The 26,660-nt window shown below is 38.3% G+C and overlaps 1 protein-coding gene across 4 annotated transcripts in view; it reads left to right on the forward strand.

Moving 5' to 3' along the window:
* Positions 1–4,381, forward strand: part of LOC145996579 (uncharacterized) — a 185,025-nt gene extending 180,644 nt beyond the window's left edge. For all 4 annotated transcript variants that reach the window (XM_083133236.1, XM_083133146.1, XM_083133270.1 and 1 more), the window contains 4 exons: positions 694–807; positions 1,577–1,672; positions 2,589–2,656; positions 4,257–4,381. In XM_083133236.1, coding sequence (XP_082989362.1) covers positions 694–807; positions 1,577–1,672; positions 2,589–2,656; positions 4,257–4,302 — 324 coding nt within the window. In that variant the 3' untranslated portion in view covers positions 4,303–4,381. The remainder of the gene's footprint in view (positions 1–693; positions 808–1,576; positions 1,673–2,588; positions 2,657–4,256) is intronic.
* The last annotated feature ends 22,279 nt before the right edge of the window (positions 4,382–26,660 follow it).

Here is a 26,660-nt window from a genome sequence, read left to right on the forward strand (position 1 = left end):
TATATGCAGGGACGCTTGGAAAATTAAAAATAGCCCAATTCTGCGGATTTGCATGTTTGATGCTTTGATGAGATGATTACTGCAGCTGCGGCAAGAGACAAGAATATTCTCAGTATTGATTAATGTTTTAATATTATTTCACAATGTACGGATGTTTTATGGTAAGAAATTAAAGAAACACACAAAAAAGAACAGTAAGGACGAGAGAGATGGGAAGATTAGTCTGTAAAATTGAAAGGATAAGCAAAAGGAGGAACGAAAAAGAGAGAAATGAAAAGGGAAATATATAAGAAGGAAGACCTCAGTGGCGCAGTGGTTGAACGCTAGGACGCCAGGGGTCCTGGGGCCGAATCCCGGCCTGGACAAGATTTTTTTTTCAATTTTCTTTCATGAATTTAATCATATCATCATTTGTACTCATTGTTGCAATTAGCCAAAAGTGACAAAGGCGACTTCAAATAACAAAAATATAATAAAAATCAAGAAGAAAACATATTAAAGAGAATTATGTAATATTCCACGAGATATGTAAGCAGCATGACTTTTTCTTTTCAAAAGAGTGGGGAGGGGTGCACTTGACCCTGTGCACCTTGGATGTTCTGCTTTTTGTTTAAGAAAATCTGGTCACCCTATACCAATGGAGCATATTGTGGTCACGTAGTAAAAACAGTCGTAACTTGTCTTCCATTGCAGATGGCCACAACTAGATTGTGGTGGACTAACGAAGTGAAGCCGAAACTAGTGGCTTTTCTAACGGTCACACCAGTCATATATGTTCTGTTGGCTGTGATGAGGATGTGTATTAAGGTAACTATGTTAGCAGCATACGAAGTTCTTTTTCTACGAGTACATTATCGTTCTTCATGTCTCGTTAATGCTGATTCTTTATCGCGTTCGGACGTTTGTTTTTTTAAATTTTCTAAGGCTAATTCTGAAACTTTCTTAAGATGTTTGGCTGTTTTGTATTTGGTGAAACTTTCCCATTGGATACCATGAAACCAGTTTATCTTCATATGATGTAAAAATCAATGTTATTTTGTATTTTCATTGTAAATTTTGCTATATGAGCTAGAAAAATGCTATTTTTATTTGTTTATTTGTTCATATGTGCTTTAAGCCTTTTTCAAAAGGAATTCACTGGTATTTAATGCATATGTAGACTTAAAATGTCTCATTCCATCTATGTGCTGCTTCGCTTTTCTCTTCAGTCTATGTTAACTTCTTTTTTATCTACCAACTTGGCATTAGTGTTGATTTTCAACTGACTGATTTTTATTCGATTTCTTTACACATTTTGTCTCCATTTCTTTCAACCTTTTTTTAAACTCCTTTCAAACCTTCCTTGATGCCAGTCCACAAAAAGATAGAGGTTTTGATAAGGATTGTTATTTCCATGCTCTTACTGGCGTTAACATCCATTCTGACCTTCACTATTAAACCAGTGACGTAACATTTAAATGCAACGATAAACTTCAGTTTAAAACTACTAAATTGGAGCTTCCGTAGCAGTAGGAACGGAATTTTCATGTTGTGGGGGTACAGATTTAATACTTTCTTGACCATATTTCTTTTCCAGAAATTCTTTAGAACTGAGGCAAGGTTTCAAAAGGTCAAGACACTAGAATGCCATGTGAATCTAGTTCTTTTAGAAGCTTGCAGGCTTCGTGATGAGGTAAGGAGTAAATTTTAAATAGTTAGAATTGATTCGTAAAGATGTATATAACATTGCAACCAAAATCCGTTGCCTTCTTAATTCCATTAAATTTCTCGGTCCGTCGTACGTTTATTGTGTATCGTTAAGAAATCGCCCAAACAATTGTTTCATACAATCTTATAACACATTTTTTTATTTTTTCATTGGATTAGAACAGCAGCAATATTTTCTTGATTTACCTATTAGGATAAAACTAATAAAACCTTAAAGATCCTTTATGGTTGCATTTGTTGCAAAATTCTGAACATTCCTTACTAAAATGGTACTCAATATTAAAAATCCCATTCCTATAAGTTCAGGTCTAATTCTAAACTCTTGAATGTGAAGCTGTAAGTATCTATTAAGTTTTTTATTATAGAAAGTTGTTTAAATTTCTGTATGAGGAACACTATAATGAACTGACATTACCACTCTTGACACTACATCAGCTAATAATTTTAAGTAATATATTGCTTTAATTATTTTTTACCTTTAGCATCCATATATGTTAAATCATATGATAGAAATTGCAACTTCGTGGAGCACTCTCAATAAGTTGTTATTTTGGGTCGCTTTTCTGCAACTTTTGGCTAATCGCTATGATGAAGATGAGTGACATGATTAAACTGATGAACGTACACCCACAAGGAACACCCATGCCCTCGCAGAGATTGAACCGGAGACGTCTGTGGTGCAATAGAAGGCCAATCATTTAAAGCGCCTGGCCAACGAGTTAGTGAATCGCTGTGCGGTTTAATATAATTTAAGCTAATTACTCTTTAAGACGTAAATTTACCAAATAACTTTACGTGAAAATTTATACAATTAGTATATTATCTCATACATTTCTTAAAATGATTGTTTTATTCATACAATCATTCATTCTTCCTTCCAGCTATTCTCCTTACATTCCTCCTTCGTGAATGCAACAATTCCTGGAGAATTCCTTAAGGATTTACATATGTATGTATATTTTTAGTCAGTTAAGCAATATCTTACTATGTATCCTCCGTCGCAGAAGTCTGTGGAGAAAGCGAGTTGGTGGAGCAAAGCAGTGCGAACTCCTGAAAATACCTGGTAGCTGCAATCGCGCTTTCCCCTCCATGCTCTCACTTCCCCTCTCACGTGTTCATTGCTCGAATCACTACTTACACAGAGGACTTGCGTTCACGTGCTTCACAGACTCCCTAGAGCAGAGAATGGTTAAATCATAAGAGAATATCCGTTGTCAATGACAGCAAACTGTGATTTTTCACAATTGATTCTAATCCAAGCGATTTACTTTAAAACATTAAAATTATTCATCAATTAAAGAAAACACTTTTTAGAACTATTATGTAACTTTTCTCACTGGTAAATTTGTATTTAGAAAATACCATTATCTTTAACACTTATTATATAAAAAGGCAGTTCTCATATGCAAATATACAGGGTGATTCAGAATTCCTTTTGCACACTTCTAAGCCCCGCGACAGGCTAACTTTGTAGCAACTTTTCGCATATAATAGACGCAAACGTGCACACAGAATGTAGTCCTGCTGCAATACTGCCGATTGTCTCACTGTCTGTGATATGAACAGCTCGGCAGTTGAGGCAAGACTTGCATGGGAGATGCTGAGCGCCATTCTCGCGTGGTTCAATACATAAAATCTGCTGCAAATTTAACCTGTACTTACAGTTTTGGTACTGCACAAATGACAAGATCACATAATTTCACGTCTCCCGCTTTACCTGCGTCACTACAAAGCTGCTCGCTGTGGCGACCCTGAAGTTCAAACAGTGTACCTCCGAAGGATGTTTGCATGCACATGCTCAAAAATACCTGGTGTGTACTGAAAAAAAAAGGGTACGTTTCCGGACATGGGTTCCTTATCAAAACTTGATCTACTAAGTCCCCTCTACAACCCCTAGAAATGTGAGTTAGGAATTCTGAATCACTCTGTATATTTCCAACAATAATGTAGATCTATATGATTTCATATATACGCCAATATTTTTCTTTGTAATATTTTTAGTTTCTAGCCCGGGTTTGAATCCCAGCCTGGACATGAGTGATCTTTGTAAGTGTCCCTTCATCAATTTCATATCATCACTCATCCTTATCTTCGCAATTGTCAAAAATGGCAGAAAAGTGAAGTAAGGTAAACCAAATAAATTAGTAAAATCGGTATATACTTTCACAGATTCTCAACGATTACTCTAATTCCATACTGAGCTACCATCTACCAACTATGAATTCACATATTCAATGTAATATAGTGTTTGCCGTAGTATATGTCTATTATACCCTTCGTAATAGTTAATTTGAAATATTTGCATTGTATGATGATGTAAAAATATTATATAAAATCTTTCATTTTTCGAAATACTAGGCACAAGAATCAAATTTCATTTAATTTTTTATTTGTGTTGGTACACAAATACCTTTATGACTATCGAAAATCGGTGTCAACGAAATTTCGTCCTAGGGTAAAGAGTTGTAGATGATCTTGTAGCCTAGGCTAGTAAACCACAATATGAACTTTCGAAGTACATATGTTCTTTTTCATTTATATTCTTCCAGATTAGAACTGAGACGTTATGCCTTGAGAAGAGAATATACGTGGTAAATTTCATTCCGTCACTTATGTGAAAATGTTATCAACCAATTTCGTTGTGACGTAAATTGAAAATACATGCTGTTGAAAGAAATATTGTGTGGTTTTAATGAAGACAGGGTTATTCACAATAATTCTGGAGAATTTTGGCCAATTTTTTTTTTTTTTTAGTTAACTCTACAGATGCTCTATATTTGTACCGTTCGTCAGTCTGCAGGCAGGATAGTCCAAATCGTTGCTGCAGGTCAGTGGTGATGGTTTCAATGGCTGTTGTGATGCGCATGCGCACTTGCAGTTCCGACATACTTGCAGGCAGAGGAGGAACATAAACTTGGTTCTTGACGTAGCCCCGTAGAAAAAGAAACATCGCAATGCATTTTTCTATTCGGATACCACTTTAACTTGTAGGATCAGTCCCGATTAGCCTATCTGTGCATAAGTTGTACTTAAAATATAAAACGCACATTTTGAACAATCCTGTATTATGTTGTTAAATAGTGTTTATATATAGACATGTCGTTAATAAGATTGATTTATGATTCTTTTGTGTCGTACCCGGTGGAGGAACATAGTGGTTCGGATCCCACTTTAAAGCTGTAAGTCCAGTCCAGATTAACCTTACTGTGCATAAAATGGACTTAAAACACCAAATCAATCAATCAAACAATATTTTGTATCGTGGACATTGCTTCTGTTTCTTTAGGATTTAAATATAAAACATGTTTCAGCACACCTTCCCATATTGGATTTAATATTCAACAATACTCCGTGTGCATATGATAACAATGGCTCTATGTAAGTATTAATGCAATTGATTTATTTATGTAAAAATATGTTTTTTAAACTTTAAAGCTATCTAAATATTACAATACTTCCACTTGAACTTTTTCTCCTGAGCTGACCCAACATCTCTGTTATCTCTGCTGCTCATTGAGAAATTCTGGTAATATTTACTAAAAACGAAGATGGTTCATGCTTACCTTTGGTTCTATCTTTAAATTAAGTGTGTGGATTCATTTAAAAATAAGCACAGTAATCATGTGAATAATGTGGCGAAATGTTTCCAATATTAAAGTAGTTGTTCGGAGAAACCGACCTCCGTGATGTAGTGGTCAGCGTAAAGTTCCTACGAAGCCAGAGGTCTCAGTGAAGGCATGGATGAGTCGTTATTTGTCCCATTATCCATTTCATCATTCATCCTCATTGTAGCAATTAACTCAATGGTTTGAAAAGCAACGTAAAATAATCAGAATACAAAGAAACGAGTATGAACAATTCCTCACACTGTAAAATGGGACACGATGTCGTTGGAAACAACAGACAGCAGCAAACTGTCGACAATCACAAAATCATAACATGTACAATCTGTTACACCGTCTTGCAATGAACCAAGAAAGCGAAGTGAATTCAAATTAACCCGATACATGGGTATTCAGACCGGGTTCACCTCAACAATTCTTATTTAATGTAGATACCGGATGATGATCTGTTTGAGATGTCAGAAAAGTAAACCGTTGTATACAATAGGTTAATGTACGTATCTCTGAGCAGTTTATTGTAATGTATGCAGAAAGGATGTAAGTTTTGAGTGAGTGCAGGTTTACGGACTTCAGACATGTGGCTCTATAACACTAAAAAATTGCACCACTATCTTGATCTACCATGAACGCTAGCGCCACGCGGCTGAAGTCTGTAAACCTGCACTCACTCAAAACTTACATCCTTTCTGCATATATTACAACAAACTGCTCAAAGATACGTACAATAGCCTATTGTACACAACGGTTTATTTTTCTGACATCTCAAACCGATCACCAGATATTGATTACTCGCTCCATCTCGACTGATTAGATGTAACAGAAATGAAACACCAATGTAGACATGTAATTATAGGGTGTATACCAGTCAACAAATTATGCTTGTGGTGGAAAATTTTTTACTATATTTTACACCTGTACTGGAATTTGATAAAATTGAATTTTTGGAAATCTAAAATTGTATGTAGTTGTGGTTAAGATGTATAAAAAAAAATGTGGCCATTCCCCTTCCAGGATGAAGTATGAAGCATTAATTTTTACATGTATTAATAATTAAAGCAAGTCTAATACTCCTCTTAAGGTACAGCTTCAGTTTCAGCCCTGTGGTAGGGGTTCTTCATTGAATAAAAATATATCTTTTCTTAATTTCCAACTATCCTAAGTAGGGAGCGATTAAACACATGTTAAGAAAAAAGGCGGGAAAGGTAAAAAAGCCATGAATTTTTTATTTATTATTTTGGTAGATACCCTGAATTAATACAAAAACAGTAGTACTACAACTTCAAATTTTCCGGCATTTTCCATTTTTTGTTCATGAACTCTCACATTTTACCTAAACTTTGACCTACATTTCACTACACTGAGGTAGTGCAGTGGGATGCACAAGTAGTACTACACAAATTGTCCACGACCATTATCATTCAATTTTCTCTTGCATCCTACGCGGATGTAACGACTATATTTATGTGTCCTGGTGCAGAGGATTTCAGCAGTTTGCTTAACACTTTGTTTCAATTCCTCAATATGTAATATCATACCACATAACAAACTGAAGAAACATGCTGATGGACAACTTGCTAGGTAATACTTATGTGTCCCACTGTGCCTTCATGTAGCAACACTACCTCTGCCAAGCGCGGCACAGAAAGCAGGAAGAAACAAGCATATTTCTTCCAACGGTGCAACTGTCCGTTTGATTTTAAGTATCCACCCGCCCTCTTTATTTTCGGATCCCACCCTTTATGCGCACAATTGGAAAGGAAACCCTCCCGGTTATCAAAAGGGTGCGTTTGAGATCAGTGGCGTACATAAACCAGACTTTATGTTCTTCAAATAATTTACTTAAATTCTGGTTTAGAAGCTTGTTTTAATAGTTTTGCATAATTTATAATTAGTAATTACTCATACATTAAAGCTGAATTTATAAAAATACGTTAAACAATTTGGTAACATGGAGAATACGCCACCGGCTTATAATGAGTGCACTTTCAGTTTAAAGGGCCCTGCACTGCTACAAAAATACAAACATGATTTAGCCTTTACCGAATATTTTCCCCATAAAAAAATCCATTCTACAACTTCAATTTAATATGAAAACGACATCTCAATCCTGAAGAACATCTCGCATTGAACATTTACAACATTTCTCAGTCCTCGTTCGTTCAAATCGACATCTTGCTTTTGTCATCCCTCCATTTCACTGACGTCACCAGGAATATAATGGAAAATGGCCGAAGAGCATAATTCCATGTTCAGACCTAGCTTTCTTTGGACTCCCGCGCCACCAGCCCCATCTTTATTACTTAGATGGACTGCATCAATAGGTTATGGGAGTCGGGGTACGTTGGAAGCATCAAAGTAATGGTTCCCCTCCCCCCAAGCTTTCTGAGTACATTGCTTCCCGCGAGAGTTCGGAGAACCTAAGACGTCTGCACTTTCGATCACAGTTTAATCTGATTATAGGAAGCTGCTTATAGCTGCAGCTATTGTTCATCTCCATTCCTTATTCATGCAAGTTCTGTGAATTCTGTAATCAGTAGACCCTAAATTTCAGCGCAATATTCTGCATATTAGGTATTTTTGAAATAAATGTTCTTCCAGTTAAGATGGAACTTTTTATTGGTGTTATCACTGTGAAAACAAGTACAATCTGAATTACAGATATTCTTTCTACAACTTCCACATATCAAGGATATGCAGATGATACAAACATAATCATTTTTGAAGTAAGTCTTCAAGCTTTCCTAGCGACGAATGAAGAAAATATTCTCTCGGGTTATAGACCAGGTGAGTTGTGGAAAGGATTGCCATATTTCAAGAGCTAAGGACTTCTAGCCTGAAGATAAGAGTGACGTTAGCTCTCGAAAGCTTAGAATCTTTTCCACAACTCACCTGGTCGATTAATATTTTCTTCATAATCATTTTGATTACTGTGCATTTCTTTTTAAATATTGAGAATGTTACGAACATTATTTAAAACTGACTTAATGTCAAGTTTAATTCAAAATTCATATGTATTTACATAATACAAACTTAGTATTTTAACTTAATCTAACGTTAAGTACAGGACAAATACATTGTATAAACCATATTCTAGTGCGTTACATAATTATTACGTAAAATTATTTCGGAACAAAGTTGTTCCTGGAACAAGTTCGTTTAGACGGTTCATAACATCCTATGGTAATCCCGTACACCACAAATCTACAAAGGATATCTGTAGGAAATCCACAATGCCCAAATCAGATCCATGAATATTATGGATTAGACGCCCATGGAATATCCATTGAACGTCCATGGGATATCCCGTCCTCGATATCCATGGGATACCCAATCCTGGATCTCCATGGATGTCTGTGGGATATCCAGTCATAGATACCCAGACGATCTCGAGTTCTACATATCTCATATATGTTCACGTGCTGTTTAAAAAGTAACATTAATGGTTGTATATCCGTGGAAAGATTCCTTCATAGTGTGTAGTCATTCAGCTACATGTGAGGAGACTGTGATGCAGTCTTAAATCAGAAGTTGCAAACATCAGCACAGGACATAAAGTTGTACACAGGCTCATTTTCTGACCCATAGAATCACGCATGCGTAGGGTGACCAGACACATACATGTAAAAAAGAGGACAGAGCATGGTGAAAAAGGAGGACGATATAACGGTCAAATATTGAGTGACAAGTAATTAATCTAATTGCCCGTTAGTAGGAATTAATTGCAATTGGTAATATTAATATCCGTCGCGAATACAGGTGTCTAGCGAACTGCCTTAGCCAGCACTAGCTTGCTCAACCACCGTTTTTCGCCCGAATTCGGATTTACATGCATTCTTATGGGAATAACAAGAAAAATGCAACTTCTAAACCAATGGACCGAATTGGATGAGATTTTAACCAGCGGAAGAACACATCATGAAAGTACTGATTCCAAGATTTGAGCCTAATCAGAACAGAACTACGGGAGTTATGAATTATTAAAGATTCATCGCTGAATTGAAAGGGAGAAGCTACCCTACTGAGATGTCCTTGCTTTTCGTGACTGACTACAATGGAGAAAGAGTTAGCCTAATCTCTGCGCGAGGGGCTGCTACCAAAGGTTAAGGACCGGAGTGAGCATTGACCAGGATAGGAGGACAACGGTCAAAGCACCAGAAACAATAAACAAGCACCTGATCATAGAGGGTAGCGCGTCACTACGTTCAAATCTGGAATAAAAGGGATGATTTGAAACAGTTTCGCACAGTTTGCCTACAATCGCCACCGGAGTGTGAGCTACGCGCGACCGAGCTGCGAGTTGCAAGCAGACTCGAGGTCTGGATTTGTTTTTCCTCGAGTGAGTGTTTCAGAGCCATGGAGTAGAGCAGAATAGAACCAGGGGGTCGTTACACCCCCTTGCCGTCAACGCATCCGTGCACATACGTGTGGTTATGTGAGAATAACGCCAGACACGTCCACCCGTGTCAATCGTCCGAAACAACGTCCTAAGTAGTGAAAGTTAATAACATTTGATATCCATGTGAAACCGCGAATGGCTCATCGCGTATGTTCGTCCCATCGCCCAAGTCACGTATCTGTACTTACGAGTGACCGCGAAGAACTGACCTATTATTGCGCAAGTTGTCGTATGGAGTCGACAGTGAACGAGTGAAGCCAGGATCCGATGAGGCCAGATGGAGCTGCCGACTGATCCACTTTCGCCAACCAGGATAACCGCGAGGTGCAACGATGGAGTGTGGGGATGTCTTCCAGAACTATAGGACCACTTTCACCCAACCCAGGTCAGAGGGAATGCAGCTAAGGTAAGATCCAACCATGTGCGTGTGTGAGAAAGATGACGACTATCTACCGCGAATCTGCGTAAATCAAATCATTGCTTAACTTAAATCAGCGCTATGGCATCCCTAGACATCTGTTTTCCGGCGGAGTAATCAAATGTTAAAGATGAGAGTTTATGTTAGCCGCAAATGACAGTTCATGAAATATATTTATACCTTCAGAAAAGATAGAAGGGGTTCGCACAAGGAACAATTATTCACTTTATGCTTAAAATCCTAAACGATAAATTGTAAAAGGCAATGTAGCCAGACATAACAAGAGTATGGTCAAAGTAGTAATTAATCTAACCTTTGTAATTGTCATATTGTCGCCATATGCCATGGAATGAGAGTATGAATGTGAGATCGAGTGAAAGAGGGCAAGATGTACTGTGTTTTTATCTGTGCTTTAATATATGTGTATATTCAGAAACACCGTAGTATTATGTAACGTCATTTCAGGTATTTAAAATCAAATCCTCCTAGGTTTATTCTCGGTAACTCCGACTGTTAGGCACTTATCCTGACCGTATTATATTTCATGTAATGTTTAATTCGCCCAGCAGGTGAGGCGAGAGATTCTTCGTTGTTGCGTTGCTAAGCTCAGCTCAGTTGAGTTAGTTGAGTTAATTAGTTATTTATTAAATTAGCAGCCCGTGACAACGAAGTCATAAAAAAGAGGAGACCGCAAAATATGGCAACTCATTTGCCATTACTCATAATTAGGGACGTGAAGTTTTAGTTTTATTTTCAACTGAATTTCGATGTTATTTTTTACTGCAATTCGGTATTATTTTTCGCGGTTTAGGTCAAAATTCGGTGTTATTAACTTAAAATCGGTTATTTTTACATGCAAATTTACTGTTCATTCTATGATTAAGATTTTCACATTGCTTCAGTTCTGGAAAATTGAGGCAAATTTTAGTTTTAATGACAAAAATAATAAATTTAAGGCTTACCTTTGTTAGGAATTACCAAATTTCTTCCTTTTGGAAAACTATTTCGTCTCATCAGCCAGTAAATATGAAATGTTTATTGAATGATATCACCCAAATCTTTGAAAATAGTCATACATATAACTTTCTCCAACAATGAAGGGAAAATCCCTCTGCGACCTCAAATTTGGCGTTTTGTGTACGCACACTCGCATACACAACCCCTCCCCCCCCCGAAACACTAAAGGTGCTTCTCCCTGAAAATTTTCCGGTTCCTAATCAATTTCCCTTCTGGGGAGACCCCCCCCCCACCCGGTGAGAGCAAATTCTATTTCAGGAAGAGGTTAAATAGCCTACTGTCAGTCATATCTGTGCCAAACTGCAATAATGAAGCGTGAAAATTTCGATTTAATCGAACTTCCACAAGCTAGACTAGAAACGACAGAGATCAAATAGCACTTCAGGTAGTACTTTTTGAACAAAAGAAGTGTTATCCCTAGTTTATATTGCATATTTCGCGACGTTTTTCGTGTTAAAGTGCAAAATTCCGTGTTATTCTGAAAAACGACATAATTCGAGTTATTTCGCAATTCCGAAACACCGAAAACTTGCCTCCATAATTTACCCAAATCCATTTTAGACACTTTATTTTGCTTTCTTCAACTTTTCGGTGTTATCGTTAAAACGAAAACTTCACGTCCCTACTCATAATTTAATCAATATAAATCTTGTAACGTGTAGCAGTGTTCACGTTACAAGGATGTATATAAACTTAATATTTTCCTTTGTTTGGTATTTATAATTTTTGGGGTTAATGGTTAATTACCAAGAAAAGTGGAACCACCTCGTATATAGACTATACATCCAGATGTTAAATAAAAGTTCAAAGAGTTTGTTTCTTTCTGCCAGCAAGCTGAGCTGGAATTTCTTTATCGGTGACAACAATGCGAGAAAACAATCGCTATTGTGAAGAAGCCAGGCAGACTCAACTTTATGTAAACGTTGAAACCGGGGAAAAGACGAAAGATTAGGCTGTCTTCCCCACGCTATATCTGTCGTGTCCCTTGGCGGACAATAATTTAACTAAGCTGCTCGTCAAGTCAACCTTGCAGCAGGTTTTCGCATATGTAGTTCCAAACGTGCGCGCAAGAACATAGTTCCACTGAGACGGGTTCTATTCCGACACAACTGCATACTTGCAAGAAAACAGTTATTTAATTTGTAATATACAGACAAAATAGTACATCCATTAGCAGGTATGGACTTAATTGGTTGCAATCACTGTGCAGACGAACTTAGAACCGTAGATTCGCCAACTGCAATGTGTAGTGCGTTGAAGAGACACTGAAACTTTAGAGCGAGTCGAGCGAGACTGAATGCGTGGAATCGGCGATACCAGTGTTGCACATCCCACTCTTTTAACCCTATGTTTATTGTAGACCGGCGAGAATGGCTGAATCTACTGTTCAGCGCGCGGTTTTACCCGAATGTTATTTTGGACTTCGTCCGAAGGGAAATTTTCTTCAAAGACAAGCAAGTTGTTTTGAATGCATAATCCTCCTTGCGGCAACAAGATCAAAGTAAAACAGGGCGTGAGGTGATTTGCCGTCAATGTGCGCACGAATTGTATCACGGGTGTTGAATGATTTACTGTTTGAGTTTAGCAAGAGGAAACGATTGTTTGTTTTTTGACGACAAAAGAATCTCCGCGGTATTAAAAGATATCGCAGTGAGAAGAAACATGTTTATTATTTGGACGAGACGTCCTTCAACTCGGTGGGTGGGGGAAGGGGGAATAAAACATGGAAGGATACCAGCATGCAAAACCACGCCAGGGCTGAAGAAACCAACGATGAGGGGAAGGGGGAGGCTTATTGTTTCACCCACTGGCGGCAATGAAAGCTTTGTTGAAGGTGCATATTTACTGTTCCGCGCAAAGAAAGGGAAGGGTGATTATCCGCAAGAAATGGACAGACCAAGATTTGAATCCTGGTTTAGTGAAGTGATTCATAAATTGAAACCAGAGTAATAGCGACAGACAATGCACTTGATTGTATATATCACCAATAACAAATCATGTTTTTTTGGTGGTATAACTTGAATTGCGTGTGTCTTACAGGAACGGATGTATTGCGGACGAAGCAACCACGTTTTTCATAAATGTATTTCTTTCTAAACCAAAAAAAAAAATTGTCATTAAATTCAAGAGGGCCTATCGTTGTTTACTTTTATTTTTGTTCATTTTTATTTTTGCGTGCTCGAAATATACACACACGCTCTCATGTTTCGAAGATATTTCGCATTTATATTAAGTAATGACACATTTATTAAATAATCTATGCGCAGAAAGTACTTTTAAAATTTTATGTTTCAGGAGACAAAGAGAAGCAAAAATACATTCCACTTGACATGCATGCGGGTTTTGATGTGTTGTGCGGTTGGCAATACTGTGGATTTTCTCAGTGTCTGCGATGTAAGCAGCTCGGCGGTTGAGGAAAGACTGGCACGGAAGATTCTGAGCTCAGTTCTCGCGCGGATTGATACATAAAACCTGCTGCAAGGTTGACTTGACGAGCAGCTTAATATCATATTAATCTCTGATTCTTTTACTGCAAGACGGTGCAATCAGAATTTAGTTACGTTAAGGTAAACGAAAGTTATGCCCGCGCAAGACAAAACCTGTATTTAAAGAAATGTTTGCTTAACATTTTAACGTTGTAAACTTTCTTTCTTTTCTTTGTTGTCTTTTCGCGTGGCCGTTGCAGGGAGAGAGGGGAGTTGGAAGAAGCCATACTCCCTAGTCAAATTAAATGCTGAGTGTAACAATTAAAATTATATTGCATATTTAATATTCACAAAAGGTTAAAAATAGTAATTTCTACATGTAGCTAATTATGTTCCTCATTGATATTTTATTAATATGTATTTTATTGTAATGTAAAATTGATGTTAAGATAAAAGTTGTTAAACCCTTCACGGCACCGAGAGATCCTATATAAGCAACAAAGCTCGGTGGCCTGTGGCCTTTTGTATTCGAACTCCAGATAAATACGGAACTCGTATTACCGTCTTTTCTTTTCACACCCGTATTTCTGCGCTTACTTCCACGTCGCTACTAAGCCGCGCGTCAGGCTAAGTTTGCAGCAGGTTTTATGTATCAATCCGCGCGAGAACTGAGCTCAGAATCTTCCGTGCCAGTCTTTCCTCAACCGACGAGCTGCTTACATCGCAGACACTGAGAAAATCCACAGTATTGCCAACCGCACAACACATCAAAACCCGCATGCATGTCAAGTGGAATGTATTAATGCTTCTCTTTGTCTCCTGAAACATAATATTTTAGAAGTACTTTCTGCACATAGATTATTTAATAAATGTGTCATTAATATAAGAGCGAAATAACATCTAAACATGAGAGCATGTGTGTATATTTCGAGCACGGAAAAAGGAAAATAAACAAAGATAAAAGTAAACAACGATAGGCCCCTCTTGAATTTAATGACAAATTATTGTTTTTGGTTTAGGAAGAAATACATTTATGAAAGACATGGTTGCTTCGTTCGCAATACATCCGTTACTGTAAGACACACGCACTTCAAGTTATACCACAAAAAAAGCATGATTTGTTATTGGTGAAAATCAGGTGCATTGTCTGCTGCTATTACTCTGGTTTCAATTTATGAATCACTTCACTAAACCAGGATTCAAATCTTGGTCTGTCCATGTCTTGCTGATAATCACCCTTCCCTTTCTTTGCGCGGAACAGTAAATATGCGCCTTCAACAGAGCTTTCATTGCCGCCAGTGGGTGAAACAATAAGCCTCCCCCTTCCCCTCGTCGGTTTCTTCAGCCCTGGCGGTGGTTTTGCATGGTGGTATCCTTCCGTGTTTTATTCCCCCTTCCCCCACCCACAGAGTTGAAGGAAGTCTCGTCCAAATAATAAACATGTTTCTTCTCACTGCGATATCTTTTAATACCGCGGAGATTCTTTTGTCGTGATGCAATTCGTGCGCACATTGACGGCAAATCACCTCACGCCCTGTTATACAGTACTTTGATCTTGTTTCCGTAAGGAGGATTATGCATTTTAAACAACTTGCTAGACTTTGAAGAGCATTTCCCTTCGGATGAAGCCCAAAATAACATTCGGGTAAAACCGCGCGCTGAACAGGAGATTCAGCCATTCTCGCCGCTCTACAATAAACATAGGGTTAAAATAGTGGGATGTGCAACACTGGTATAACCGATTCCACGCGCTCTGCATCGCATTCAGTCTCGCTCGACTCGCTCTAAAGTTTCAGTGTCTCTTCAACGCAATACACAGTTTAGTTGGCGAATCTGCGGTTCTAAGTTTGTCTGCACAGTGATTGCAACCAATTAAGTCCATACCTGCTAATGGATGTATTATTTTGTCTGTATATTACAAATTAAATAACAGTTTTCTTGCAAGTATGCAATTGTGTCGGAATAGAACCCGTCTCAGTGGAACTATATTCTTGCGCGCACGTTTGGATCTACATATGCAAAAACCTGCTGCAAGGTTGACTTGACGCTTGGCTTAGGAATTAGTTTATTCTGGATTATCGTTAGGACAATTACTTAGCTCTTCTGGTCAGAAGGCTTATGTTCTCTCGGTTCTATGCTTCTGGTCAGGAGATATAATTGAGAGGATTGTGATTGTCGTAGGATACACCAGAATTCGGGATCGGTCGATAGACTGTTAGTAGTCAACGTTTGTGTCCCTGGTCAGGGAACTAACTAACTAACTCTCTAGCCTTCTTAAACCCGAAGGTTCATGGCTGCAGCAACACAGGCCTTCCATCTGTCCCTATCTTGAGCAAGATCTATATACTCTTTTCCATCCCTACAGATTTCCTTTAGGTCCATCTCAACGTTGTCCCTCCATCTTCGTCTTGGCCTTCCTACAGGTCTCTTACCATCTGGTTTCCCAACAAGAATCCTGTAAACTCCTCTTTCCTCTCCCATTCGTGCCACATGGCCTGCCCACCTAAGTCTTCTTGATTTAATTATTCTAATAATATCTGGACATGAATACAAATTATGTAGTTTTAAATTATGTAACCTTCTCCACTCACCTGTCTCCTCATCCCTTTTAGGTCCAAAGATTTTCCTAAGGATCTTATTTTCAAATACTCTCAATTTATGTTCCTCTTTTAATGTAAGGGACCAAGTTTCACACCATATAATACTACAGGCAAAATTACTGTTTTGTATATTTTAACTTTTAGTTTCTTAGATATTAAACGAGAAGACAAAAGTTTATGAAGAGAGAAGTAACATGCATTTCCTGAATTAAGCCTACTTTTTATTTCCTCTTTAATATAATTTTCATTTGTTAATATTACTCCTAAGTATTTGAATTTGGAAACTGGTTCAAACGAGTTGTTATCAATAATTAGATTTTGATTATTACCTAACACTTGGTTTCGGCCTGTAAGCATATATTTAGTTTTCTCTTTGTTAACTTCCAAACCTATCTCTCTAGCAGTTTTGAAAAATATTTTAGCATTATTCTTAATCGTATTTATATCATCCCCCAGTAAGTCTACATCATCTGCATATGCTAACAACTGAGTCACACCATTTAATTTTAGTCCTTCTTTAGTTTCTTTTACCTTCCTTACAGCATATTCTAAGGCAAAATTAAAGAGCAATGGAGATAATGCATCTCCTTGTTTTAACCCATCATGAATTACAAATTTGTCAGACATATTATTACCCACACGAATTTTACTTTCTGTTTCACTGGTGCATATTTTTATCATACTAACAAGCTTCTTAGGTATTCCAAACTCTACTAATATATTATATAATTTATCTCTTTTGACCGAATCATATGCTTTTTTGAAATCAATGAATAGCTGATGGACATTTTGATTATATTCCCACTTTTTTTCAAGTGTCTGTCTGATGTGAAAAATTTGATCTGTAGTTGATCTGTTACGTTTAAATCCACATTGATAATCACCTATAATTTCATTAGCATATGGGGTTAGTCTTGTTAAAAGAATGTTAGACAATATTTTGTATGTTGTTGAGAGTAGAGAAATTCCACGGTAATTATTGCAGTTCATTTTATCACCTTTTTTAAACACAGGAACAATTATGGATTCTTTCCACTGTTGAGGGATTTCTTCTTTATTCCATATTAAACAAATTAATTTATGAATTTGACATATTAATGAATTTCCACCATATTTAATTAACTCAGCTGGTATTAAATCAATGCCAGGTGCTTTGTTATTCTTTAGCCTTTTAATAGCATCTTTAACTTCAGTCAAGTTAGGTTCTGGAACTAAAGGTTCTGCTGTGTGTACTTCATTTACTTCTGATTTATCTCCTACATGGACATTTAAAAGGTCATTAAAGTAGTTCTTCCATCTATTTAGAATATCGCTTGGGTCAGCTAGAAAATCACCGTCTTTATCTTTTATCAAGTTTACTTTAGGTTGCCACCCCTTTCTAAATTCATTTACACCTTTATATAAATCTCTGATATTTTTATTTTTGCTGTTTGTTTCAATTTCATTAATTTTGCTTTTCAAGTAATCTCTTTTTTTACTTCTAAACGCGCGGTCAACTTCTCGCTTTATTCTATTATAATCGCTTAGATTTGTATCATCAGAGTTATTTAACCACCTAAGTCTAGCCTGATTTCTTATTTCTATTAGATTATGACATTCATCATCAAACCATGGCTTACTTTTTCTTGGTTTATGGTATCCTATAGTTTCTTTAGCTGCTGATTCTATTGCATTACGTATGTGCTCCCAATTCTTATTTACGTCCGTTTCATTTATATTTTCATCATCATTTAAATCCTTCAAAACCTCAAATCTATTTGACAGTTTAATTTGGTAATCTTTCTTAATTCTTTCATCAGCAAACTTTCCTGTATCAAATTTTATAACTTTTAGATTTTGTTGCTTATGATTTATCACTGAGAGTCTTTCTCTTAATTTAGCAATTACTAAATAATGGTCACTGGCACAGTCAGCACCTCTATGTGTACGAACGTCAATTATACTAGTATGCCTTCTCTTATCAATGAGAATATGATCTATCTGATTATGAATTTTACCATCTGGAGAAGAGCAGGTATATTTATGGATATCTTTATGTTTAAAAGTGGTACTTTTCACAATTAAATTCTTTGAGGTTGCAAAAGTAATCAATCTTATACCATTATCATTACTTAATTCATGAAGACTTTCTTTACCAATTGTGGGTTTAAATGTATCTTCTTTGCCAATCTGTGCATTACAGTCACCTAACAGAATTTTCATATCATACTGAGAAAATTTATCAAAGACCTGTTCTAACTCTGTATAAAAATCATGTTTAGTATTATCATCTTTATCTTCCGTTGGTGCATGTATGTTTATTAAAATAATTTTACACCACCTACCCTGTAAAACTGCATATGATATCCTATCATTAATAAATTCTACTGTTTTAAGAGCCGAGATAATTCTATTATTTATGAAAAAGCCTGTTCCAAAATTATGATTTTCAGTACCACCATAGAAAAAAGTATAATTTCGGTGTTTTTGGGTGTTTTTTCAGGGAACACCTTTTCTTATTCTGTGGTCACGGATTAATTTTCAGTTCTCTGGTCAGAGGCTGAAAAGAGAAAAGGAAGTTGGGTACTTAACTGAATATCGACAGAACCTAGTGGGAAAAAGGATTGTCGATTGCTTATAGAATCTTGGTCAAGATCTATAAGTACATTGAGAACCTTTGACCTAGAATTACGAGGGACCTTACATCGAGGATTGAAGAAGCCGGAATAACCCGAACCTTGAGCCGAGGAGACTCAAGCCCCGAAGCGATACTGAGTGTGAAGCCGAGGCTCAATAGACCCATCGAACCAAGTACGATCCAGGGCGGACCGTAACAAGTGGCGCTGCAACGTTTGGGGCTCGAAGTATATATCCGGTGGTTCTTCTGAAATTACGAAACATCGAGATGGCAACAAGAAAGTCTAAACGCAATTCATTGCCGACGATTGTAGAGGAAGACGGAAATTTGCACTTTGATTGTTGCTCCGATCAAGATGAAGATAAGGGGGCATTTCGGTGCATTTCCTGCAGCCAGTGGAAGCATTTCGTTTGTGAATTTGAGGCTGAATCCGTGGAAGGGCAAGATTTAGATGCCGTCCGGTGTAAAGGTTGCCAGGGCGATGACGATGAGAATAAGGAACCTGCTATTGAACTTCCTCCGTGGTTGACAGTTTGGTCCGAAATGGAAGAAAAGAAAAGAAGGAAAGAAAAAGCCGCAGAAGAAAGAAAGCGACGTGAAGAGAAAGCAGAAGAAGAAAGAAAGCGACGTGAAGAGAAAGTCGAAGAAGAAAGGAAACGTCAAATAGAAAAGGCTGCAGAGGTGGAAGCTCGGAAGGCGGAAGAGAAAGCTAAAAAAAATCGCTGAAGAGAACAGGTGGCAACAGTTCTGGAGTTTATTAAGAGAAGAGAAAGCCGAAGAAGAAAGAAAGCGGCAAGAAGAAATAAAACGACGAGAAGAGAAAGCAAAAGAAGAAAGAAAGCGACAAGAGGAGAAGGTCGAAGAAGAAAGAAAGCGGCAAGAAGAGAAAGCCGAAGAAGAAATAAAACGACGAGAAGAGAAAGCAGCAGAAGAAAGAAAGCGACAAGAGGAGAAAGTCGAAGAAGAAAGCGACAAGAAGAGAAAGCCGAAGAAGAAGGAAAACGACAAGAAGAGAAAGCAGAAGAAGAAAGAAAGCGACAAGAAGAGAAAGCAAAAGAAGAAAGAAAGCGACAAGAAGAGAAAGCAGAAGAAGAAAGAAAGCGACATGCTGATAAATTGGAAAATGAAGAACGGTGGAAACAGCTACACGAAACTCTAAGCAAGGAACTGTCCCAAAATAATGAGAAGTGGGAGGTACTCCACACAACGCTTACAGTTGAGCGAGAGAGTGAAATGGAAGGAATTACTCGTTCCATGGAAACTCTGGGAGTGAGTGTAACCGAGATTAAGGAACAGATGACTGCTTATCTAGGGAAAAATGAGGAAGTAAGTTCTAAGGTTGCTGAATGCTTCGAGAGGTTAGAGAATTTTGGTGAAGAACTACGTCAAGGAGAAAGTAAGGTTTCCTCTTTTTGCGAAGAGATAAATACTAGTATTTCCAGCTTCCGTGAAGAAGTAACCCACAATATAACCAGCGTTCGTGAAGAAGTGGATAACATTGCAAAGAATAACACTTGTGTGGCCACCGAGTTACGTCAGCTGAAATTAAACATGCAACAAAACATAAGCTCCTTGAGAGACAGACTTCAAGGACTTCGCGTAGATTCAACTCAACAGGAAACCGCTGTTAAGTCACCTTATGGCTTTGATAACCATCAGTCAGCTGGAGAGACGTCAGATTACGTTGCGAGTGAGAGTGCACGTGGACCTCTGAGAAAGAGAAAGATCTCAAGAAAGAATAATGATAGGCCTACAGTGGAAGATCAAATTGTTCGAGGTATGGAAGAAAGAATTAAACACAGTAAAGTTGTGACCTCCATTGGAAACTCTGATGCTGGAAGGTTTGGAAAAACTTCGAAGACAGAAATAAATCGGAAGAGACCTTCTTGTGATTCATCTTCGGAGACGAAAGACCACCGGGAAGGATTCGTCGGAAGAGGCGGAAACCTGGAAGGAACTAAACTCCATCTTCAGATTCGGAATTAGATAAAAAAATCGGAGGACGATATGTCAAATTACCTCGAATATCTGACTTAAATCAACTCCCTAAGTTCAGTGGTAACAATGAAGCTCAAAGTGCACAAAAGTACTTGAAGGAACTAAATGTTAACTTTGAGCTTATGCAAGTTCCAGAGAAATATCGTCTCCAGTTACTATCCAGATTGTTTACCGGACAAGCCGAGCATTGGTTCCAGGCCCATTACGAAGAGTTTAGGGACTACAATGGATTTTGTAAAAAGTTTACTGCTACATTTGCTTCAGAGGAAGCAAAACAAAGACAATTGGACGTCTTGAGAAATAGAAAGTACACTAAAGGCTCCAATCAAACCATGGAAGAGTATGCGTGGGGAATCTATGCTGGGTTTAAGAATCTTTCTCCAGTACTCATAGAAAGTGAGGTCTTGAATTTGATAATTAAACAGATGTCTTATAAAGTCAGACAACTTTGCCTCGTTAACCCACCAAAGACAATGGAAGAGTTAGCGGCATTCCTGAAGAGATATGAAGTGAATGAGGAAGCCGAAAGCTGGAGAGCAGATTGGTTCAAGAGAAATGAAGCTGGGAACAGTAATAATGGAACGTTTAGAAATCAGAAACCAATACAGAGAAATAGAGCAGTGAGACAAGTCGTCCGAGAAAACCACGGACCTGCGGGAAGAAATATTAACAACAACGTCCGTAACCATGAGGAACCAAGGACAGGTAATAATGGTTACCGTCAAACTAGGGAGTTTAGAGGAAGGACGTGGTATAGAAGTCGACCTAATAGACAAGAACCCAGATCTGATCCCGAGACGAGAGCACCAGAAGGAGGTTACGTCGAGAGAAGAAGAAACTCTGCATCTCCTCCTCGAGGAAGAGTCTACAATTCTCCTAACCGGCAATTCGTGACTTCAGGATCTCAGACATATGAATCGGAGTTACCGAAGACCTTTGAGCAACAACAAGCTGTTGATCAGACTCGTCAGTTCTATTGGAGCGCTCCAGTGGTTCCCACTAACCAAGTTTTAAATGGGAATCTTGCTTAAGTTCCGTTCCGCTTGGGCAAGGAAGTAGTAAGGAACGATTAGTATCCAATGGCGAAACTTTTAACAGGGCTTACGAAATCCATTACAGCTACTCCTTAACCAAAGTAGAAGAGAAAGCTGTGGAAGAAGGGATTAAGAGGTCTGTTGAATTAACTACTTTCCATAGTACGCCCAAAGTTAAAGCTCAAGTTGCAGACATTCCTGTCGTTTGCTTACTCGACACTGGGAGCGAGGCTTTGTTGTTAAATTTCGACATTTGGATGGAACTACTTGAGAAGTACAGGGGAATGAAACTACAGAAGGATCCAGAAATTCGAATAGTTGGAGTAACCGGTTCGAATCGGATAAGGATTTGTGGGAGAAGGAATATTAGCATTAAATTTAAAGACCAAGAATTGAACACTGAAGTATTTGTGATAAAGAAGTTAGGTGTTGATGTTTTACTGGGCATGCCGTGTCTTAAGCCCTATGTAGCCAATATCTGTTTGTTGGAGAACGAGTTGACACTGCAAAGTAGCTGCACCCCGCTCACTGTTAATATAGATTACGACGGAGGCAAGGAAGCCAGAGTAAACGTCGCTGTGTTGGATAAGTGGAGTGCCAGTGAAGATAAAATTAGGGAAAAGGTTGAAGAAAGTCAGTTCTTGTCCAAGAGTGAACAGGATAGTTTGTTCCATTTGCTTATGAAATATCACCATGTATTTTCAAAAAGACCTGGCTGTGCTAGAGACGTTCAGTGTGAGATATGGTTGAAGGATTTAGAGCCAGTGTTTAGGAAGCCTTATCCGATCCCTGTTGCCAAGCGTGAAACTTTAGAAAAGGAACTAAATCTATGGAAGGAATGGGGAGTCATTCAACCTTCGAATTCTGCCTATTTGAATCCTTTAATTGTAGTGGATAAACCTCAAGGACAAATACGCCCGTGCATTGATTTTCGCCAGCTCAACAACAAAATGATAGTTCCAAGAAGTTCCGTCGAACCCATCCATGAGTCTTTGCAACGTTTCCGAGGATCCAGGTACTTTTCCAGCTTGGATCTCGCGTCTGGCTACCTTCAGGTAAAAATACACCCTAGCCACAGAAAATACACCGCTTTTTCTTATCGAGGTCGCTTATATGAATTTACTCGGATGCCTTTTGGACTTTCGAATGCGGTCAGCACTTTTGTCTCAGTCATGCACAAATATTTTGGTCCAGAGAGTGAGGAGTATATGACCGTGTATCTGGATGATTTACTTGTTCACTCCAAGACGCTACTAGAGCATTTACAGCATTTTCAATTGGTCATAGAACGATTGAGAGAATGTGGAATGACCATTAAATTAAGGAAATGTGAATTTGTCAAAAAGAAGATTCGCTTTTTAGGGCATATAGTATCAGGAGAGGAAGTAAAACCTGACCCCGCTGGAAATGAAGCCATTTTGAGATTTCCTCGACCGACTTGTAGGAAGGACCTCCGGAAGTTCTTAGGTCTTGCTAATTGGAGAAGAAAATTTTACCCTGGATTAGCACAGGATGTAGAGCCCTTAAGTCACCTCCTAAGGAAGGATGTTAAGTGGAGCTGGGGTGAAGAGGAAGAACAGGCTTTCCAGAAAATTAAGATTACGTTAGTTACTACTGGTGCCTTGTCTCAGCCAGACTTTAATTTAAGCTTTTGTCTACAGTGCGACGCCTCTGCTAAAGGGTTAGGCTGTATATTGTTCCAAGAACCAGAAGGTGGCGAGAAAATTGTAAATGTTATCCAATATGCAAGTCGAAAGTTGAGAAACAATGAGGGACACTATTCCATCCATGAACTGGAGTGTCTGAGCATCATTTTTGGTGTGGAGAAATTTTCGGTTTATTTAAAAGGCCAATCATTTAAAATATACTCAGACCACAAGGGACTCGTCTGGTTAAAAAACTCTCAGGATCTTAATAGCAGGTTAACTAGAAACTACAGGCTTACCAATTCCAGATTATTTACGTCAGAGGAAAGGATAATGAGATAGCTGACACTCTTTCCCGGTATCCTGTGTCCGATTCACCAGAAGGAGATATTCCGAAGACACTTTTTAAGGTGAACTATATTTGGCAAGAACGGGAAGAGACTGAGGAACTGGAGAAGTGGATTGAAGCTCAGAGGGAGGACTTGTTTTGTCAAAGCATCTTGAGCATCTTGGAAGCTCCAGAAGAGACTGATACCATTACTCAAGGTAGAACTAGGAAGAATTATTGTCTACATGGAGGTTTATTGTTCAGAAGAGTTCAGGGTGAATCCATTATTTGGAAGCTTTGTGTGCCGGCAATATTTGTTTCCCAGATACTTAGAGAAAATCACGATAACCTAGGACACTTTGGCATTACAAAAACCAAAGCAAAAATAAAATATAGATATTTTTGGCCCAAACTATCCGGAGATGTTATTCGGTATGTGAAGGTCTGTGAGATGTGTGCCAAGACAAAAATGGATAAGATAGGAATCCTGAGAGAGAAGCTTCACATTTCACCCAAGGATCCTCATGAGATGCTGTCTGTGATATTATAGGCCAGCTAGCAACTTCCCATGGGTTCTCCTACATTTTTACCGCCGTTGACATTGGCACGAAATTCGTTTCGGCCCATCCTCTGAGGAGAGCTACATCTCAGGAGATCGTAAACTTATTGGAGAAGACGTATTTTGCTCACTATCCTCGAGTAAAAGTCATCCTCTCAGACCGAGGTACCCAGTTCACTTCGACAACCTGGAGCGAGTATATGAGAAGGAAGGGCATTACTCATGTCTGCACTACAGCCTATCATCCCAGCAGTAATGTGGTAGAGAGAATTAACCAAGAAGTCGTCCGTCTTTTGCGGCTGTTTTGCTACAGAGAGCATACTCGTTGGGCCACCTTCATCAATGATGTGGTTTGGTTATTGAACAATTCCGTCTCCTCTGTTACGGGATATGCTCCTTCTGAACTTTTCTTCAATAGAGCCATCCCGGAGGAACCTCATGAAAAGTTTTATTGGCCTGTACACAGGATGAGAAGACGACTTGGGCCTTTAAATTATATCAAGCTCAAGGGAGAGAAAAAGCCCAACAGAAGAAGAGAAGAGTGAAGAATCAAGGACAAGCATTGATCTTGAAGGAAGGAGATCTGGTCCTAGTGAAGAACCGTAAGCTGAGCTCCAGTCGTCTCCAAACCATCTCCAAACTCTTCGAGGTGTACGTCGGTCCATACATCGCTACCCAGATGAGGGACAACTCCGCACTTCTCCTGCAGCCGTCTACAAAGGAGCCTGTAGATCGGGTAAACTACCAGAACCTAAAGAAGTTCACCTGCTCCCAGGAACGACGGAGAGAAATACTCGGAGAAAGCCAGATTTCTTGTGACTAGTGTGGAACGTCAAGAGTTGTCAGTGAATTGTTTATGAACATTAAGTGAAGTTTTGAACATTTTCACAATTTTTCTGTGAAAGAGAAAATTGTTCAAATTTTCTCGTGGGAAGCGGGGCAATTGTAACGTGTAGCAGTGTTCACGTTACAAGGATGTATATAAACTTAATATTTTCCTTTGTTTGGTATTTATAATTTTTGGGGTTAATGGTTAATTACCAAGAAAAGTGGAACCACCTCGTATATAGACTATACATCCAGATGTTAAATAAAAGTTCAAAGAGTTTGTTTCTTTCTGCCAGCAAGCTGAGCTGGAATTTCTTTATCGGTGACAACAATGCGAGAAAACAATCGCTATTGTGAAGAAGCCAGGCAGACTCAACTTTATGTAAACGTTGAAACCGGGGAAAAGACGAAAGATTAGGCTGTCTTCCCCACGCTATATCTGTCGTGTCCCTTGGCGGACAATAATTTAACTAATATCATATTAATCTCTGATTCTTTTACTGCAAGACGGTGCAATCAGAATTTAGTTACGTTAAGGTAAACGAAAGTTATGCCCGCGCAAGACAAAACCTGTATTTAAAGAAATGTTTGCTTAACATTTTAACGTTGTAAACTTTCTTTCTTTTCTTTGTTGTCTTTTCGCGTGGCCGTTGCAGGGAGAGAGGGGAGTTGGAAGAAGCCATACTCCCTAGTCAAATTAAATGCTGAGTGTAACAATTAAAATTATATTGCATATTTAATATTCACAAAAGGTTAAAAATAGTAATTTCTACATGTAGCTAATTATGTTCCTCATTGATATTTTATTAATATGTATTTTATTGTAATGTAAAATTGATGTTAAGATAAAAGTTGTTAAACCCTTCACGGCACCGAGAGATCCTATATAAGCAACAAAGCTCGGTGGCCCTTGGACTTTTGTGTTCGAACTCCAGATAAATACGGAACTCGTATTACCGTCTTTTCTTTTCACACCCGTATTTCTGCGCTTACTTCCACGTCGCTACTAGGAATTAGTTTATTCTGGATTATCGTTAGGACAATTACTTAGCTCTTCTGGTCAGAAGGCTTATGTTCTCTCGGTTCTATGCTTCTGGTCAGGAGATATAATTGAGAGGATTGTGATTGTCGTAGGATACACCAGAATTCGGGATCGGTCGATAGACTGTTAGTAGTCAACGTTTGTGTCCCTGGTCAGGGAACACCTTTTCTTATTCTGTGGTCACGGATTAATTTTCAGTTCTCTGGTCAGAGGCTGAAAAGAGAAAAGGAAGTTGGGTACTTAACTGAATATCGACAGAACCTAGTGGGAAAAAGGATTGTCGATTGCTTATAGAATCTTGGTCAAGATCTATAAGTACATTGAGAACCTTTGACCTAGAATTACGAGGGACCTTACATCGAGGATTGAAGAAGCCGGAATAACCCGAACCTTGAGCCTCAAGCCCCGAAGCGATACTGAG

This window comes from Lepisma saccharinum, chromosome 1 (assembly GCF_977018435.1).
Source record: "Lepisma saccharinum chromosome 1, izLepSacc3.1, whole genome shotgun sequence".
NCBI classification, from domain to species: Eukaryota; Metazoa; Arthropoda; class Insecta; order Zygentoma; family Lepismatidae; genus Lepisma; species Lepisma saccharinum.